We start from the raw sequence: 18786 nt of genomic DNA on the forward strand, positions 1-18786 counted from the left end.
AGTAGGGGTCGGCTTACTCAGTATTACTCAGCCTGGCAAAACATTACCTCAGACGAATGGGCTCTGGAGATTATAAGAGAAGGCTATTCTCTGGAATTTCATCACCGTCCAAGGGATCGTTTCCTTTTAAATCAAAAAGAGGACCCCCGTATTACAGAGCTAGTAGAAGAGTTCCTACAGAAAGGAGCATTGGAACCAGTTCCAATACATCAAAAAAGAGCAGGAATATATTCCCGGTTGTTCCCAGTGCCCAAACCAGGGGGAAAGTGGCTCTGATAATAGATCTTCGTTACGTAAATCGTTATATCAAGAAGATCCATTTCAAAATGGAAAACATAAGATCAGTCACGGCCATGCTTCAAAAAAGTCATTTTATGGTGTCACTGAGAGTAGCCATTTTCAAAAACGGAAAGATACAACATTTCCAGTTCAAAGCCCTGCCCTTCGGCCTCTCTTCAGCACCCATGATATTCATCTTTAATCCATACAGGTGTTTCCATATCTGGACGACTGGCTTATAACAGCACCATCAGAGAACATGCTGATGCTACACTTACAGAAGGTCATCAAGCTCCTCCATACCTTAGGATTCCTAATCAATTGGGAGAAATCCGACACCTAACCTACCACATTGAAACGGTTCCTAAGGTTTCAGATAGACACACGTACCATGACCCTGTATCTACCAGTCCAGAAGATTGTATCCTTGAAAAGAGAAGTGACAGCCTTAACCCCTTAAGGACACATGGCGTACCGGTACGGCATGTTTCCCGAGTCCTTAAGGACACATGACATACCGGTACGTCATGTGTTGTTCCGATCACTGCCGCCCGGCCGGCAGTGATCGGAACAAGGTGCCTGCTCAAATCATTTAGCAGGCACCTCGGCTAAATGCGCGGGGCGTGACCCCCCGTGTTGGCCATCGCAGCAAACCGCAGGTCAATTCAGACCTGCGGTTTGCTGCGCTTTCTGCAGTTTCTGATCCCCGCGGTCCCTGACCGCAGGGATCAGAAACTTTAAAATGCCCAAAATATAGATTTTCACTCCCCCTGCACCCCTGAGTGATTTTATGGCGGCGGGTGGTGCAGGGGGATGGGGTTGCGGGCGGTGCCCGCCTCCTCATGAATATTCATTGGTGTCCAGTGGTTATACCAGAGTGTCAGCACATTGCTGACACTCTGGTATAAACGGCTGACATCTGTGCTGTGATGTCAGCTGTTTAACCCTTTCCATACCGCGGTCCGTACGTATGGAAGAGCAGAGGTTAACAGTCAGGGAGCTCCCTCCCTCTCCCATAGGGGGGCTGCTGTGCCTTTGCAGCCCCCCTCCTTACCCTTCCCCGTCTGCTCAGTTGTGGCCACAACTGAGTAGACGGGGAAGGTTCTCAGGCATCCTGCTGTCCATTATAGTATCAAACAAGCAAGTGGAGATAATATATCAAAGTATCAATTTATTATCAAATATACAATATGGGGAAAAGACAGGATGGTATACAGTATACAGAGAAGCAAAGGGCAGTTAATACAATTGCATTCACATGTATATCCACAAGGCAATAAGCACTAAGTGGTTATCAGGTAAGAAAAGGGCTATAAATCAAGGGCAACCAGATCTGCATAACAATAATAGTGATCACCCCATATGGGCTATATGATATATTGCAGAAAATAGTAATAACTGGATGTCCGTGAGTTATCCCATAGTGTCCAGGGATCATAGACAGCCAAGACTGATAAGTATAATACAAGAACAAAATATCTCAAGTCTGGTTAATGACTACATCCCAAGGTATAGCGATGGTCTGAAAAATATCTAAGACCCAATATGGATGTGTGAAAATGCCATATGAAGGTATCAAGCTATACTAAACACAGGACGTACCTGAAGACATGGTGAACACAAGAGAGTACTGGACCCTAAGCGCGAGACCTCGACGCGCGTTTCACCTCAGCGGCTTCGTCAGGTGTCCTGCTGTCCATGGTGCTGAACAGATCTATGCTAAAGGCATAGATCTGTTCAGACAAAGTGTAAGTAAAATACAGTACAATACACTATATAGTGTACTGTACTGTATTATACAGACATCAGACCCACTGGATCTTCAAGAACCAAGTGGGTCTGGGTCAAAAAAATGTAAAAAAATGTAAAAAAAGTAAAGTTAAAAAAAAACCACATTTATCACTGAATAAAAATGAAAAAAATAAAATACACTACACATATTAGGTATCGCCGCGTCCGTAACGACCTGATCTATAAAATGGTCATGGTACTTTCCCCGCAGGGTGAACGCTATAAAAAATAAAAATAAAAACTATGAGGAAATTTAAATTTTGCCCACCTTACTTCCCAAAAAAGGTAATAAAAGTGATCAAAAAAGTCGCATGTACGCCAAAATAGTACCAATCAAACCGTCATCTCATCCCGCAAAAATCATACCCTACCCAAGATAATTGGCCAAAAACTGAAAAAATGGCTCTTAGACTTGTAAACACTAAAACATGATTTTTTTTGTTTCAAAAATGAAATCATTGTGTAAAACTTACATAAATAAATAAAAAGTATACATATTAGGTATTGCCACGTCCGTATCGACCGGATCTATAAAAATATCACATGAACTAGCCCCTCAGGTGACCACCATAAAAAATAAAAATAAAAACGGTGTAAAAAAAGCAATTTTTTGTCATCTTACGTTACAAAAAGTGTAATAGCAAGTGATCAAAAAGTCATATGCACCCCAAATAGTGCCAATCAAACCATCAGCTCATCCCACAAAAAATTAGACCCTACCTAAGATAATCGCCCAAAAACTGAAAAAACTATGACTCTCAAACTATGGAGACACTAAAACATGATTTTTTTTGTTTCAAAAATGAAATCATTGTGTAAAACTTACAAAAATTGTATACATATTAGGTATCGCCGCATCCGTGACAACCTGCTCTATAAAAATACCACATGATCTAACCTGTCAGATGAATGTTGTAAATAGCAAAAAGAAAACGGTGCCAAAAAATCTTTTTCTTGATACCTTGCCTAACAAAAAGTGTAATATAGAGCAACCAAAAATCATATGTACACTAAACTAGTACCAACAAAACTGCCACCCTATCCCGTAGTTTCTAAAATGGGGTAACTTTTTTGGAGTTTCTACTCTGGGGGTGCATCGGGGGGGCTTCAAATGGGACATGGTGTCAAAAAAACCAGTCCAGCAAAATCTGCCTTCCAAAAACCGTGTAGGCATTCCTTTCCTTCTGCGCCCTGCCGTGTGCCCATACAGCAGTTTACGACCACATATGAGTTTTGTTTGGCTGTTAACCCTTGCTTTGTAACTGAAAAAAATTATTAAAATGGAAAATCTGCCAAAAAAGTGAAATTTTGAAATTGTATCTCTATTTTCCATTAAATCTTGTGCAACACCTAAAGGGTTAACAACGCTTGTAAAATCAGTTTTGAATACCTTGAGGGGTGTAGTTTCTTAGATGGGGTCACTTTTATGGAGTTTCTACTCTAGGGCTGTATCAGGGGGGCTTCAAATGGGACATGGTGTCAAAAAAAACAGTCCAGCAAAATCTGGCTTCCAAAAACCACACGGCGCACCTTTCCCTCTACACCCTACTGTGTGCCCGTACAGTAGTTTACGGCCACATATGGGGTGTTTCTGCAAACTACAGAATCGGGGCAATAAATATAGCATTTTGTTTGGCTGTTAACCCTTGCTTTGTTACTGGAAAAAATGGAAAATTTGCCCAAAAATCTAAATTCTGAAATTTTATCACCATTTGCCATTAACTCTTGTGGAACACCTAAAGGGTTAACGACATTTGTAAAATCAGTTTTGAATACCTTGAGGGGTGTAGTTTCTAGAATGGGGTCATTTTTGGGTGGTTTCTATTATGTGAGCCTCACAAAGTGACTTCAGACCTGAACTGGTCCCTAAAAAGTGGGTTTTTGAAAATTTCTGAAAAATTTCAAGATTTGCTTCTAAACTTCTAAGCCTTGTAACATCCCCCAAAAATAAAATATCATTCCCAAATTGATCCAAACATGAAGTAGACATATGGCCTGGTCCTTAAGGTGAAATAAGGCTGTGTCCCTAAGGGGTTAAAGGGATTCTGTCATGAGATTTTACCCCTATAACCTAAACATATGCTCATGTCCGGAGTAATAATAAGAATCCTAAGCTGGCATTATTAAACTTCACTGGGGCTCTATTTGCACAAAAAAATGGTTTTTATAACCTGTCAATCACTCACTTAAGGTGACTTCGCTCAACAAAGCCGCTGCCAGGAGTCTGCGGCGCATCAGGCTGAGCCTAGTGCGCAGGCGAGGGATCTGGCAGAGGGACAGGTAGGATTGCGGAGGCGGCGTTGAGCTAAGGAAGGCGGTGCTGGGCACCGGACGGCAAGGGGTGCGGCCGGGCACCCTGTATTAACGGACCTCCCCTTAATACATTTGCCATTAACTCTTGTGGAACACCTAAAGGGTTAATAACAACATTTGTAAAATCAGTTTTGAATACCTTGAGGGGTGTAGTTTCTAGAATGGGGTCATTTTTGGGTGGTTTCTATTATGTGAGCCTCACAAAAGTGACTTCAGACCTGAACTGGTCCCTAAAAAGTGGGTTTTTGAACATTTCTGAAAAATTTCAAGATTTGCTTCTAAACTTCTAAGCCTTGTAACATCCCCCAAAAATAAAATATCATTCCCAAATTGATCCAAACATGAAGTAGACATATAGGGAATGTAAAGTAATAACTATTTTTGTAGGTATTACTATGTATTATAGAAGTAGAGAAATTGAAACTTGGAAATTTGCTATTTTTTACAAATTTTTGGTAAATTTGGTATTTTTTTTATAAATAAAAAAGATTTTTTTTTACTTCATTTTACCAGTGTCATGAAGTACAATATGTGATGAAAAAACAATCTCAGAATGACCTGGATAAGTCAAAGTGTTTTAAAGCTATCACCACTTAAAGTGACACTGGTCAGATTTGCAAAAAATGGCCTGGTCCTTAAGGTGAAATAAGGCTGTGTCCCTAAAGGGTTAAAGGGATTCTGTCATGAGATTTTACCCCTATAACCTAAACATATGCTCATGTCCGGAGTAATAATAAGAATCCTAAGCTGGCATTATTAAACTTCACTGTGGCTCTATTTGCACAAAAAACTGGTTTTTATAACCTGTCAATCACTCACTTAAGGTGCCCAAGGGGAGGTCCGTTAATACAGGGTGCCCGGCCGCACCCCTTGCCGTCCGGTGCCCAGCGCCGCCTTCCTTAGCTCAACGCTGCCTCCGCATTCCTACCCGTCCCTCTGCCAGATCCCGCGCCTGCGCACTAGGCTCAGCCTGATGCGCCGCGGACTCCTGGCAGCGGCTTCAATGAGCGAAGTGCACATGCGCATCATCCGGCACATGCGCACTTCGCTCAACGAAGCCGCTGCCAGGAGTCCGCGGCCCATCAGGCCGAGTCTAGTGCGCAGGCGCGGGATCTGGCAGAGGGACGGGTAGGATTGCAGAGGCGGCACTGAGCTAGGGAAGGCGTCGCTGGGCACCGGACGTCGAGGGGTGCGGCCGGGCACCCTGTATTAACGGACCTCCCCTTGGGCACCTTAAGTGAGTGATTGACAGGTTATAAAAACCAGTTTTTTGTGCAAATAGAGCCACAGTGAAGATTAATAATGCAAATTCGGAAAATAATCCATTAATATTTAGATTCTTCAAGGCAGTTAAAAGGTTGAAGCCGGTATACAGACACCCGATACCTATTTGGGACTTATCCTTGGTGTTAAAGAAATTGACAGCTCCTCCATTTGAACCATTATCAGAGGTTGAACTGAAATGGCTTTCTTATAAAGTTCTATTGCTTATTTCCATCACTACTGCAAAGAGACTGGGGGAATTACAAGCTCTATCATCAAAATATCCATACCCAAGATCCCTACCAGAAGGGGTACTATTGCGAACTATGGCATCTTTTCTGCCCAAAGTACCATCATCTTCTTATGTTAATAAGGAATCTTTTCTTCCAACATTCCTTCCAGAACCTTCCAATGAAGAGCAGACTCGGTTACATACTTTAGATGTCAAAAGAGCAGTGGAAATATATCTTCTAAGAACAGAAGAATTCAGAACAGATGAAAATTTGTTTCTGTTATTTGCTGGACCTAGAAGAGGTCAGAAAGCATCTAAGGACACTCTTGCAAGATGGATAAAAAACGTTATTGTAGAAGCCTACAAATTAGAGGGCGAATCCCCTCCTTTTTCGATAAGAGCCCACTCAACAAGAGCTACAGCAGCATCCTGGGCAGAACAAGCACAAGTGTCTATAGAAGATATCTGTAATGCAGGTTCTTGGTCCACTCCATCAACATTTGTGAAGCATTACCGACTGGACATATATGCTAAGAGCTCAGCCTTCGGCACTGGGGTTCTAAATGCAGTCTTATATTAGTATACCCTCCCTTTATGATCTATACAATCCCATTATGTGCTGCCGAGGACGAAACGGGAAAGGGAAAATTGATTACCTGGAATTTTGCTTTCCTTGAGTCTGAAGGCAGCACATGCTTACCCTCCCTAATAAATTTTTTGTACTGCAGTTATGGTCTGAATCTATTTTTAAAGAAACACATAGCAGGGTGGTGGAGGGCGTGTATATATACTCATTATACTAATTGTGTGATTTATCTAGGTGGGCGGTCCTAGGAAACGAATGAGACAAGATTAACCCATTATGTGCTGCCTTCGGACTCAAGGAAAGCAAAATTCCAGGTAACCAATTTTCCCTGTATCTAAGTACTGAGCTTGAAGGGGGTGCCTAAGTTTAAGTTTTTGAGGCCAAACTACAGAGAGGCTGTTAAAATTAAAAAAACAAACACTGTTCTCTTCGCCAGGTTGCAGCTGGGATATAATATTTTTGCTTGACTGCTGTAGTAAAATGCCTGAGTACCGTACCTGACTGCTGTAACTAATCAGTGATCTCAATGGTGTACAGCACCAAGGCCAGTGATTTGCTGCAGCAGTCATTTGCGCTATTACACTACAGCTTCCTACTCAGGGGCGGATTAAGTGCATGATAGGCCCTGAGCTGTTTACCCAACTTGGGCCCCTCCCTCCATTTTAGTTTAGTTTTTTTTGTATGAAGAGGCTGGGGTGCTTCATGAGCGCCACAGTCTCTTCCTAAGCCATATGACATCTTCAGACTAAAAAAAATACCCCAAATTGGGTCCTAAACTGAAAGATTTGGTCGCCAAATTTAAAATACATATAATTATAATAAAAAAGACATGGAGGAGAATACAGCACCACATACCTCTTACATCCAGTGACATCTCCTGTCATGTAGACCTTCTCTTTCCTCTTCTCCTCCATTTGACCCAGACCACCATGGCAAATTCTTTCAGCCACATCTAGTCTCTACAGTTTGTAACACAGACACGTTAGATTTCTAAATTTTTCCATCAACCTCCTCACCCTGGTGTCCCCACAGTGTCATCCTGCTGCCACCCCCAATACTGTGCCCGTTTTGCTCCCCAATGTCCAAGGTACTATACTGCTGAAAAAATTGTGGCCCTAATAGACATAATGTAATGACCGGCGTCACGCACAGGGAGGGAAAAGGGAAAGCCCTGCCCAAGGGAGAGGGAAAGGTGGTGACCCCTGACTCACCTTGCGGCTGGCCCCTGACTGCCCTGACGTCCCTAGACGGGTTCCTCACCCGTGCGGCGATCACGTGCCTAAACCCTGGCTTTCCCTAAAATGAGCCCTAGATTGTGAACGGGCCGGTGGGATCACTAGTCCGCACCACTGACACTAAGAGGGAAACACCAGGGAGAGGACAGACAATACAGACAAACACATACACCCAAGTGGGCGACCACAGCAGACCACAAAAGGTCCAACAGGGATTCGGAGGGTAGCGTTCTGGACCAACAACCAGAGAACGCAGCAACACAGCTCCAGAGGGTCTGAATAGATGTCCAGGCAGGAAGCTCTATATCTGGCAACCAGAGAAGTGTGAGAGGGGAATATAAGGAGGTTGGGAGTGCTGGACAAGGAACAGCTGAGGAGAAGGAACTACGGATCCCTGAGTGAGCCAAAAGGGTTGCAAAGCAAACCCAGAAAAATACCATAAGGAAACAGCCCTATCTTACATAGAGAGCGCAGCCAACCGCTGCGACTTCCTGACCCCGGGTATAACGGAGTCAGGCGTGGTTCTTGACACCCTCGTGACACATAATTAGAGTCATTCATCAAACTGGTGTAAAGTAGAACTGGATTTCCAAAAGAGCTGTCAAATATGAAAGGTGGAATCTGATTGGCTGCTATGGGCAACTAAGCCAGTTCTGCTTTACACCAGCTTGATAAATGACCCCAAATGTTCCTATAGTGTCCACAGCAGCTATAATGTCCCCTAGAGTGCCTCGAGTAATAATACCACCCTCTATTGTGCTCCAGGCAATAATCCCTGTATAGTGTCCCCAAAAATAATAGAATAGCCCCTACAGTGCCTCCCCAATAGCAACACCCCAATATAGTAATTTCCATCACACTGCCCCATATAGTAATCCCCCCATTGTAATTTTCCCCCACACAGTAATTTCCCCCAAACTGCCCCCATATAGTAGTTTGCCCCCACACAGTAATTTCCCCTACATAGTAATTTGCCCCACACTGCCCCTACATAGTAATTTTCCCCACACTGCCCCCACATAGTAATTTCCCCCACACTGCCCCACATAGTAATTTCCACCACACTTCCCCCACATAGTAATTTCCCCTACACTGCCCCCACATAGTAATTTCCACCACACTGCCCCCACATAGTAATTTCCCCCACACTTCCCCCACATAGAAATTACCCCACACTGTCCCCACATAGAAATTACCCCACACTGTCCCCACATAGCAATTACCCCACAATGTCCCCACATAGCAATTACCCCACACTGTCCCCACATAGTAATTTCCCCCACACTGCCCCCACATAGTAATTTCCACCACACTGCCCCCACATAGTAATTTCCCCCACACAGAAATTACCCCACACTGTCCCCACATAGAAATTACCCCACACTGTCCCCACATAGCAATTACCCCACAATGTCCCCACATAGCAATTACCCCACACTGTCCCCACATAGAAATTACCCCACACTGTCCCCACATAGCAATTTTCCCTACACTGTCCCCACACAATAGTTTCCCCCACACTCCCCCCACATAGTAATTTGCCCCCACACTGCACCATATAGTAATTTGCCCCCACATAGTATTCCCTCATATAATAATTTGCCCCCACACTGCCCCATATAGTAATTTGCCCCCACATAGTAGTCCCTCCCATAATAATTTGGCCCCACAGCCCCCACATTCTCCCCCCCATGTACTCGATGTCTCTTAATATGTCCTACTGTTCGTTCCCCACCCCCCACATGTCCCCCAAAGTAGGCACATGAAATAAAAAAATGAAAAAAAATGAAAAGCTAAATACTCACCTACGTCCAGGGCCAGGCGCTTGCTCGCAGAGGAAGGCGGGATGAGGCAGTGCTGCGTCCCAGCACAGGCGCGCGATGACGTCATCACGCACACGCCTGCGCAGGGATTTCACTACCGCATAGGCCTCAGGCCTATGCGGCCTGAAGTTTATGGCGGTGATCCGCGACGGGACAGGGAGCTCTCTGTATATAGGGACCAGGCCTGATGGTGGATGAGGTGCCCTGGATGTTGCAGATGTTTAATGTGCCTAGGGCAAGGTCCCTTTAAGATTCGTGACGCCAGTGCCTGTAACGGTGGCACACCGATTTAGATTTATAGTTGTAATAAGTGAGGAACACAGTGTTGTGGTGAACCAAACTTTTCTTTACTGGAAACAGTTCAAACTTTATACAATATAGGTTCAGTTCCACTTTGCAGCATTAATCAATAGCAGGCTTTACATAAATGGCAGGTAATGTTCTTTGCAAGATACTCAGAGGGTAAAAATCATCACTCACAGACCAGGCTGCACTATTTCTCAGGTATCCTGGCTGTCTGCATCCCAAGGCCCATATGCCCTAATGCTGGCTTTTATCCTTGGTAGCAATCCTCCTCAGGAATATATCCCTTGCTTTAGCTTAATGATCCTTCTGCCCTTCAGCTTACTTGACTAGCTGGAACACTGGCTCTGCTCTGCTGTGGTTAGGGAACTGCAGGTTTCTCCCAGGAGGCAAACTCTTCTCTTGGGGTGAATATTCTCAGCTAACAAAGGCTCAGGAACTTCAGGCAGGCTATAATCCTTCACTAGCCTCCTGGTGGCAACTAGAAGCCTGGACTGTCTAGCTGCATGTCAGGAGGAGGCCCTCAGCTTGTCTCTCCACAGACTCCTAACTACACAGACTCACTACTCCCTGTCTGGGTCTGAATATATATACTAGGGGCTCCCTAGCTCCCTCTAGTGTCTAGGATGTTAAACTACACCATAATAGGCCTGCTGCACATATCACAGGAAAAATACACATTAAATGCACATTAAAATGCATTAAAATGTACTGTGAAATACACTGCCACTGTCCCACAGTCGGTGGAGAACAACGTGGCCCAATTGACCCTTGTGTAGTGCCCACATTTACCTAGTGGGACACTACATACCCTGTTGCTGTAATGTTGCCCGTCTCCGGCGCAACACAAGGGGCCCTGCCCAGCTGGACACTGCACCTGAAAGAAAAAAATAATTCAAAGCAGGAACACACATCTACATTTGCAAATATATAATAGTTCCGCTGGCTAAGGAACAAGTCCGGTGAAAAGGGGCGTCGTTCTCTTCTCTCAGGATAGTATAAGGGAACAGGGGGCGCTGACCTGGTGCAGCGTATCAGAGATACCAGGATAGTCCATAATAAGATTGAAGTACAATTGTCCATAATAAAACAGCATCTCAGAGGCCCACAGGCGTTGGGGTGATCTCTGGGCACATCACTTTGAGTTTAAGATTGCACTTATAAAAGTCACAGCACATAAAAGTCCATATTATCCAAAAATGACATATAAATTAAGTGCTGTAATGTCCCTTAATATACGTATTTTATTTAAATTTGGGACCAACCTGGGTAAGGTTATTTAACTATACTATTTACAAATGCCTAACTAGGCAATAGAACCTGTCTTGACCCAGGTATAAATTAATACTTCACTTTTAATATAATTCGCTAAAAATTGAAATGTACTGGACATGTGTGCAATTACACTCTTTAATTGAAATTAGACAAGACCAAGAAATAATAAATTAAAAACACAATGCACCTCTGCACTGTGAGTGGCATGCAGTGCACAGTGAAAGTGTGAGAAATGTGCACTATCTACCACCTTGTATGGTTATGCACAATTTGCTACTAGTAACTCCACCGAGGGGATGACACTACCACAGCACCATGTGTGGCTCACTTGTAACAAAAATTAGTTGTGATGACAACTTGATAAGCTAGTAGGGGAGTAGTGATTAATCCCTCTACATACATAGGGCTTTGCTGATAGGAGAAAGCAGCAACGTGGGGGACCGTTACAGCCAACTCAGTGCCCAGCAGTGGTCGCCCTATTAATTAAACAGTGAGACCGACACAACACCATCAATGTCTGGCCGCTAGGTGCTAATGCAGTGGAGAGGTGCAGAGCAGTTTAAAATCTACAGCTGTCTCCCGACATGTTTCGCCAGTGTTCTGGCTTCTTCAGGGGCAATGGACAGCAATGAGTGGCCGCAGCCACCTGGAGGTTTAAATAGTATGTATGTTGCTATTGGCACATTGGACTACCTATCAGGCGCATCGCTCGTGACCGGAGCGGGACCAATAGGAGCCATATACTAGAAGCCAACCAGTGGAGAGCCTGCACGTTACCTCACTGACTTCGTCAGCGGTGACGTATTATATCCACAGCGGCTGCGCAGAGGGCAAGAAGAAACCCATCGAGGCCGACGCCTACTTACGTCACCGAATGGCCTCGTCATCAGCTACTACTATACTGGATGGCCCGCGCATGGCTCCCCAGCTAGCAGCCGCTGCGCATGTACTGCGCGTCTCAAAGTGCGCACGGACTTACACTTCGGTGAATGGTAACCCACCTGCGCAAGTGAATTGCGCGCAGGAGTTTAGGATTAAATCCCATAGTAAGTAAACCAACAGTGTCCATTACCGCTGGAATCGGCAGGGTCCACTACTAGACGATCACCACTCAAAAACTATATCTGCTATCCAGTTGTATTAGAACAACAGGATCAAGTTAACGTCTAGGACCATAAAGCTTGTTGATAATGCTGCAGTTAAGGGCATATTTATGCCACCATTCGCAGCCAAGCAACCAAAAACTGTCATTAGGCCATGGCACCTAATCTAAAGCTTATGCACTGCATAATAGTTAATTAAGTGACTTATACACAAATAACTGTAAATATAGTATATTATAGCGTAGTTACTACTTAGAACCTAGGACAGACCTCGTCCTTTCAGGTGGATGAGGTACACCCACAAAATTCCTGGGCTTGAATCAAAACACTAACATAAACATTGACAAGTATACAGATATACCAAAATTTTTTGAATAGAACACAAAACGGGAAATTTCAAAAGTTCTCCTTTTTTGGTTTTTATTGTCATCAGAGGAATGCAGTGAAAGCAAATCCTTCATTGAGCCCTTTGGGACTCAAACTATCAAGTCGATATATCCACCTGGTTTCTTCCTGCAGGAGGATGGAATCCAGGTCACCTTTCCTGGCACCCAGTTTTTTTTTACAAATACCCCAAAATTTTAATGACTTATAGTTGCCTCCATGATAGGCTCTGACGTGCCTAGAGACCGAGGTATCTGCTTTAGTATTAATACTGCTAATGTGCTGACAGATCCTTCTCCTGAACTCCTGTGATGTCTTTCTAACATAGAGCTTGGAACACGGACATTGGATAGCATAGACAATGCCCTTGGTCTTGCAATTGATGTATTGTGTTATCTGATATTCTTTGCTATCTACAGGGTTCGTGAAGGATCGACATTTTTGGACAAGAGGACAGAAGACACAGTCCTCACAAGGGTAAGTACCCACTGCATTAGACTTTAGCCAGGTAGTTTTAGGCAAAGCGGGAGAAAGATAACTGTGGACCAAAAGGTCCTTCAAATTCCTACCTCGACGGTAGGTCACGCTTGGATTCTGTGTGATAACAGATCTTAAGTCGTTATCTGCCCACAGAACATGCCAATGCTTTTTAAGTATACGGAAGATATAATCATTCCGGCATCATAGGTGCCAATGCACCTAACCACCTCATCCACCTGTTGTGTATAAGTCACTTAATTAACTATTATGCAGTGCATAAGCTTTAGATTAGGTGCCATGGCCTAATGACAGTTTTTGGTTGCTTGGCTGCGAATGGTGGCATAAATATGCCCTTAACTGCAGCATTATCAACAAGCTTTATGGTCCTAGACGTTAACTTGATCCTGTTCTAATACAACTGGATAGCAGATATAGTTTTTGAGTGGTGATCGTCTAGTAGTGGACCCTGCCGATTCCAGCGGTAATGGACACTGTCGGTTTACTTACTATGGGATTTAATCCTAAACTCCTGCGCACAATTCACTTGCGCAGGCGGGTTACCATTCACCGAAGTGTAAGTCCGTGCGCACTTTGAGACGCGCAGTACATGCGCAGCGGCTGCTAGCTGGGGAGCCATGCGCGGGCCATCCAGTATAGTAGTAGCTGATGACGAGGCCATTCGGTGACGTAAGTAGGCGTCGGCCTCAATGGGTTTCTTCTTGCCCTCTGCGCAGCCGCTGTGGATATAATACGTCACCGCTGACGAAGTCAGTGAGGTGACGTGCAGGCTCTCCACTGGTTGACTTCTAGTATATGGCTCCTATTGGTCCCGCTCCGGTCACGAGCGATGCGCCTGATAGGTAGTCCAATGTGCCAATAGCAACATACATACTATTTAAACCTCCAGGTGGCTGCGGCCACTCATTGCTGTCCATTGCCCCTGAAGAAGCCAGAACACTGGCGAAACATGTCGGGGGACAGCTGTAGATTTTAAACTGCTCTGCACCTCTCCACTGCATTAGCACCTAGCGGCCAGACATTGATGGTGTTGTGTCGGTCTCACTGTTTAATTAATAGGGCGACCACTGCTGGGCACTGAGTTGGCTGTAACGGTCCCCCACGTTGCTGCTTTCTCCTATCAGCAAAGCCCTATGTATGTAGAGGGATTAATCACTACTCCCCTACTAGCTTATCAAGTTGTCATCACAACTAATTTTTGTTACAAGTGAGCCACACATGGTGCTGTGGTAGTGTCATCCTCTCGGTGGAGTTACTAGTAGCAAATTGTGCATAACCATACAAGGTGGTAGATAGTGCACATTTCTCACACTTTCACTGTGCACTGCATGCCACTCACAGTGCAGAGGTGCATTGTGTTTTTAATTTATTATTTCTTGGTCTTGTCTAATTTCAATTAAAGAGTGTAATTGCACACATGTCCAGTACATTTCAATTTTTAGCGAATTATATTAAAAGTGAAGTATTAATTTATACCTGGGTCAAGACAGGTTCTATTGCCTAGTTAGGCATTTGTAAATTGTAATGTCCCTTAATCAACCTGAAAAGGGGGTTGAAAGGGTTAAGGTGCAAAATAAAATAGTCACAACTTGGCTTTAAGTTCTTTGAAGCAGGCAGGAGGTCCTGTAAACAGTATGGCCTTGTAGCAATTAGTAATTTCAGTGGCCTACCACCACCAGTGAGCCGTGGGTAACTGGCAGCAGCAACATGGGACCAAAACAAAGGACTCCTGTCCTGGAAGGGTTAAAGCCTCAGCAAAAGAAATCAGCAGAATAATGGCCTGGCAGGCCTACCTACAGGTGTGTATCAGTTCCACTTTGTACATTAGTGGCACATCCCGGTTCTGCCTGCAAACTGGGCCGGACACGAGGGTCCACATAAGGATGGGCCCACAAAATAGTATTGGGCGGCAGCTAAAGCATGAATGGTCCCCTTACTGGTATAGGCCCCATAGGCCTAGGGGTAATTATGGTCGGTGGCTGCATCGGCCCAGGCATGGTTACAGTTGGAGGCCCCGCTGGTCTAGGTACAACCGCAGCAGGAGGCTCTGTGGGTTCAGGTGTCACCGATTGCACGCAATGGTGTCTGGCATAGGTAAGTCTCCTTGGCGCCGCGACAGCAGCGACAGTTACAATGGATGACCGGCTGGTAGGGATAGACACCCTTATCTCTGGCTCAGAGACGTCTGAGTCCTTAGTTGCCCTTTTCCTTTCAAGTGGCGGAGACGGTATCTTGGAGGCGGCAAGCTGGCGCAGGCCTCTCAGCTGGAGTTCCAGTCGCACGATCTGGTCCTCCAGGTTCTCGGACGTTGCGTCGCTGCAGGGATTTTCCGATGTCACCGCAGGGTCAGGTAAGGACTCCGGACTGTCGGGCACGGCCGCTGCAGGTTCTGGCGCCGCATCTGCCCTTTTTCCCTGGCGAATGCTGTCCAGTGCAGCATGAAACCGCTCCAGATTTTCTAGTTCCTTTATAGTCTTCTCCCGGCGGGGCAGTTCTGGTGAAGGATACGGGCTCACCCATTTCTCTACGACAGTAGGCTGCCAGAACACGTTCGGGCCAATGAAAGAGCCTCGCTCTTGAAACGTATTGTGCGCCGGTTCTGCTGGGCGCTCCGGTTCACGTTCCGGACTGGCACATTCCTCGGACTCCTCCCAATCTTCAGACTTCTGTCTGGGACGAGTCACGGCGGAAGCGTAGGGGCCTCGCAGGCCCTCAGCAGGGGTGAACTCTACCTCCTCTCCCTCGCGGAGGTTAGGCAAATGTTCAGGGAGGTAACTCCGTTTGACGGATCTTCGGTTCACATATAAATCCCTGCCGGTCGTATAGTCCTTAATAAAACCGAAGCCTCGGTTCTTGTCAAAGGCCACCACCACCCCCATTCTCCTTTCCAGATTTGTAGACAGGGAGGTGGCGCGGACATATAGTCTTTCCCGCACTTTTTAGCAGAAGGCGCCAATTTTTCCCGCCAACAACAGTTAGAGATGGCGCACCAATTAATTTCAGTCAGTTTAGGCGGCCATCTTTGAGCACAACGCTGTCTATTCACTAACAGCAAGCGGTGACTTTAAAACAGCAAAACAGTCCATAAAACACAGCTTCACACCGCAAATTTTACAGTCCTTTGGCCCAGAAATTTTCCTCAATAAACAAGTATGGCTTAATCACTTTTTGGGCATACAATGGCACACAGTTTTAAATTCCGCAATGGTGCAGGAATGATCGGATCCTGTTCGCGACGCCAAAATATGCGGTATGCAGGCCTGCATGGTATAGCGATGTGAGGTCACGGTTACTTAGGCAAACGAGGGTTGCTATGGGTTACTCACAGTTTGTAGGATGACCCTGGGCAGCGTACAGCAGTGATAGAGAGGCTGGCACAGAAGTCCTCTGGGGCACTCTCTGTATATAGGGACCAGGCCTGATGGTGGATGAGGTGCCCTGGATGTTGCAGATGTTTAATGTGCCTAGGGCAAGGTCCCTTTAAGATTCGTGACGCCAGTGCCTGTAACGGTGGCAGACCGATTTATAGTTGTAATAAGTGAGGAACACAGTGTTGTGGTGAACCAAACTTTTCTTTACTGGAAACAGTTCAAACTTTATACAATTTAGGTTCAGTTCCACTTTGCAGCATTAATCAATAGCAGGCTTGACATAAATGGCAGATAATGTTCTTTGCAAGATACTCAGAGGGTAAAAATTATCACTCACAGACCAGGCTGCACTATTTCTCAGGTATCCTGGCTGTCTGTATCCCAAGGCCCGTAAGCCCTAATGCTGGCTTTTATCCTTGGTAGCAATCCTCCTCAGGTATATATCCCTTGCTTTAGCTTAATGATCCTTCTGCCCTTCAGCTTACTTGACTAGCTGGAACACTGGCTCTGCTCTGCTCTGGTTAGGGAACTGCAGGTTTCTCCCAGGAGGCAAACTCTTCTCTTGGGGTGAATCTTCTGAGCTAACAAAGGCTCAGGAACTTCAGGCAGGCTATAATCCTTCACTGGCCTCCTGGTGGCAACTAGAAGCCTGGACTGTCTAGCTGCATGTCAGGAGGAGGCCCTCAGCTTGTCTCTCCACAGAATCCTGACTACACAGACTCACTACTCCCTGTCTGGGTCTGAATATATATACTAGGGGCTCCCTAGCTCCCTCTAGTGTCTAGGATATTAAACTACACCATAATAGGCCTGCTGCACATATCACAGGAAAAATACACATTAAATACACATTAAAATGCATTAAAATGTACTGTGAAATACACTGCCACTGTCCCACAGAAGGTGGAGAACAACGTGGCCCAATTGACCCTTGTGTAGTGCCCACATTTACCTAGTGGGAAACTACACGTATATCTCTGTACCTGGAGATGACAAAACCCATGAGGTGTGTATACCTCTGTACAAGGTAGAGAAGAGACCAGTAATGTGTGTATACTTCTGTACAAGAAGAAGAAGAGACCAGTGAGGTGTGTATGTAGCGGGCTGGACACAAGGTCGCTAGGGGTCCCTTTAAGGTGTTATAAGTGTTTTGTTGTGACGCCAGTTGCATTTCCGCAACAATGGATGGAGTCCTCCTAAGTAGATGGTGATGGTGGTACCCAGGTGTAGGAATGCCAGAGTGGTGTAAGGGCAGCCTATAATGTCCCTTTAGGTGTGGCTGTGTACATGTAACAGTGCTCCTACCTGGATATCCTGAGACCCCAGGCATGGTTGTCCACAGCAGTGCAATGGATAGTTGAAGAAAAAGGATGAAGAAATGAATTGAGTCCAGACTTGTATATAGTTGATAACAGCTTGAATGGAATAAACTTTCATCAGGGAAACAATCTTCCAACTTTATCTTGGTTACCAGCAAGTTTTGGCATTAGTTCTGGCAGGCAAGCACACTCGGCTCTACTATGCTATCAGGATTAAAGAGAAACTTTTCCTTTCTGCTGAACTTAGCTTTCTGTAGTCTGACTCAGTCTTTATCTGTATCTTTATCCTCATTGTCTTTATCAGGGAACCTTTCCTCCTGGCTTCTGAGGCTCTTGGCTTTTCTCTCTTGCTCCTGCAGAGCTGATGGTACTCTGCTGACTTTGGCAGGGCTCGTCCAGCAGGGATGAGGGCCTGATGCACACCCTTTCCCTTACAGGGGGTAGACCCAACTAACTCGTAGCTAACTGAACTCCTCCCTCTCTAGAGGACCAGAATTGATAGAAGGTTCCATTCTGAGCTAGGCAGCTCTGCCATTATTGCTGCCATCTGCTGGTGAACCAGGTGGGGCATTACATGTATACCTCTGCACAAGGAGGGGAATAGACCAGTGAGGTGCGTATACCTCTGTACAGGGAGTGGAAGAGACCAGTGAGGTGTGTATACCTCTGTACAAGGAGGGGAAGAGACCGGTGAGGTGTGTATACCTCTGTACAAGGAGTGGAAGAGACCAGTGAGATGTGTATACCTCTGTACAAGGAGTGGAAGAGACCAATGAGGTGCGTATACCTCTGTACAAGAAGAAGAGACCAATAAGGTGCTTATACCTCTGTACAAGGAGTGGAAGAGACCAGTGAGGTGTGTATACCTCTGTACAAGGAGTGGAAGAGACCAGTGAGGTGCGTATACCTCTGTACAAGGAGTGGAAGAGACCAGTGAGGTGTGTATACCTCTGTACAAGGAGTGGAAGAGACCAGTGAGGTGTGTATACCTCTGTACAAGGAGTGGAAGAG

At 45.3% G+C, this 18786-nt stretch overlaps 1 protein-coding gene across 1 annotated transcript; it reads right to left on the minus strand.

Annotated features, from left to right (window-relative positions):
- Positions 1–14998: 14998 nt before the first annotated feature.
- On the minus strand, positions 14999–15964 carry LOC121005561 (Y-box-binding protein 2-A-like). Its single transcript, XM_040438336.1, has one exon. It carries the CDS (start codon positions 15962–15964, stop codon positions 14999–15001), a length of 966 nt encoding a protein of 321 aa, XP_040294270.1.
- Between the last annotated feature and the right edge of the window lie 2822 nt (positions 15965–18786).

The sequence above is a fragment of the Bufo bufo genome, chromosome 6 (assembly GCF_905171765.1).
Source record: "Bufo bufo chromosome 6, aBufBuf1.1, whole genome shotgun sequence".
Lineage (NCBI taxonomy): Eukaryota > Metazoa > Chordata > Amphibia > Anura > Bufonidae > Bufo > Bufo bufo.

Excerpts from the sequence above, each read along its gene's own strand:
- LOC121005561 (XM_040438336.1), bottom strand. The coding sequence starts at position 15,964 with ATGGGGGTGGTGGTGGCCTTTGACAAGAACCGAGGCTTCGGTTTTATT.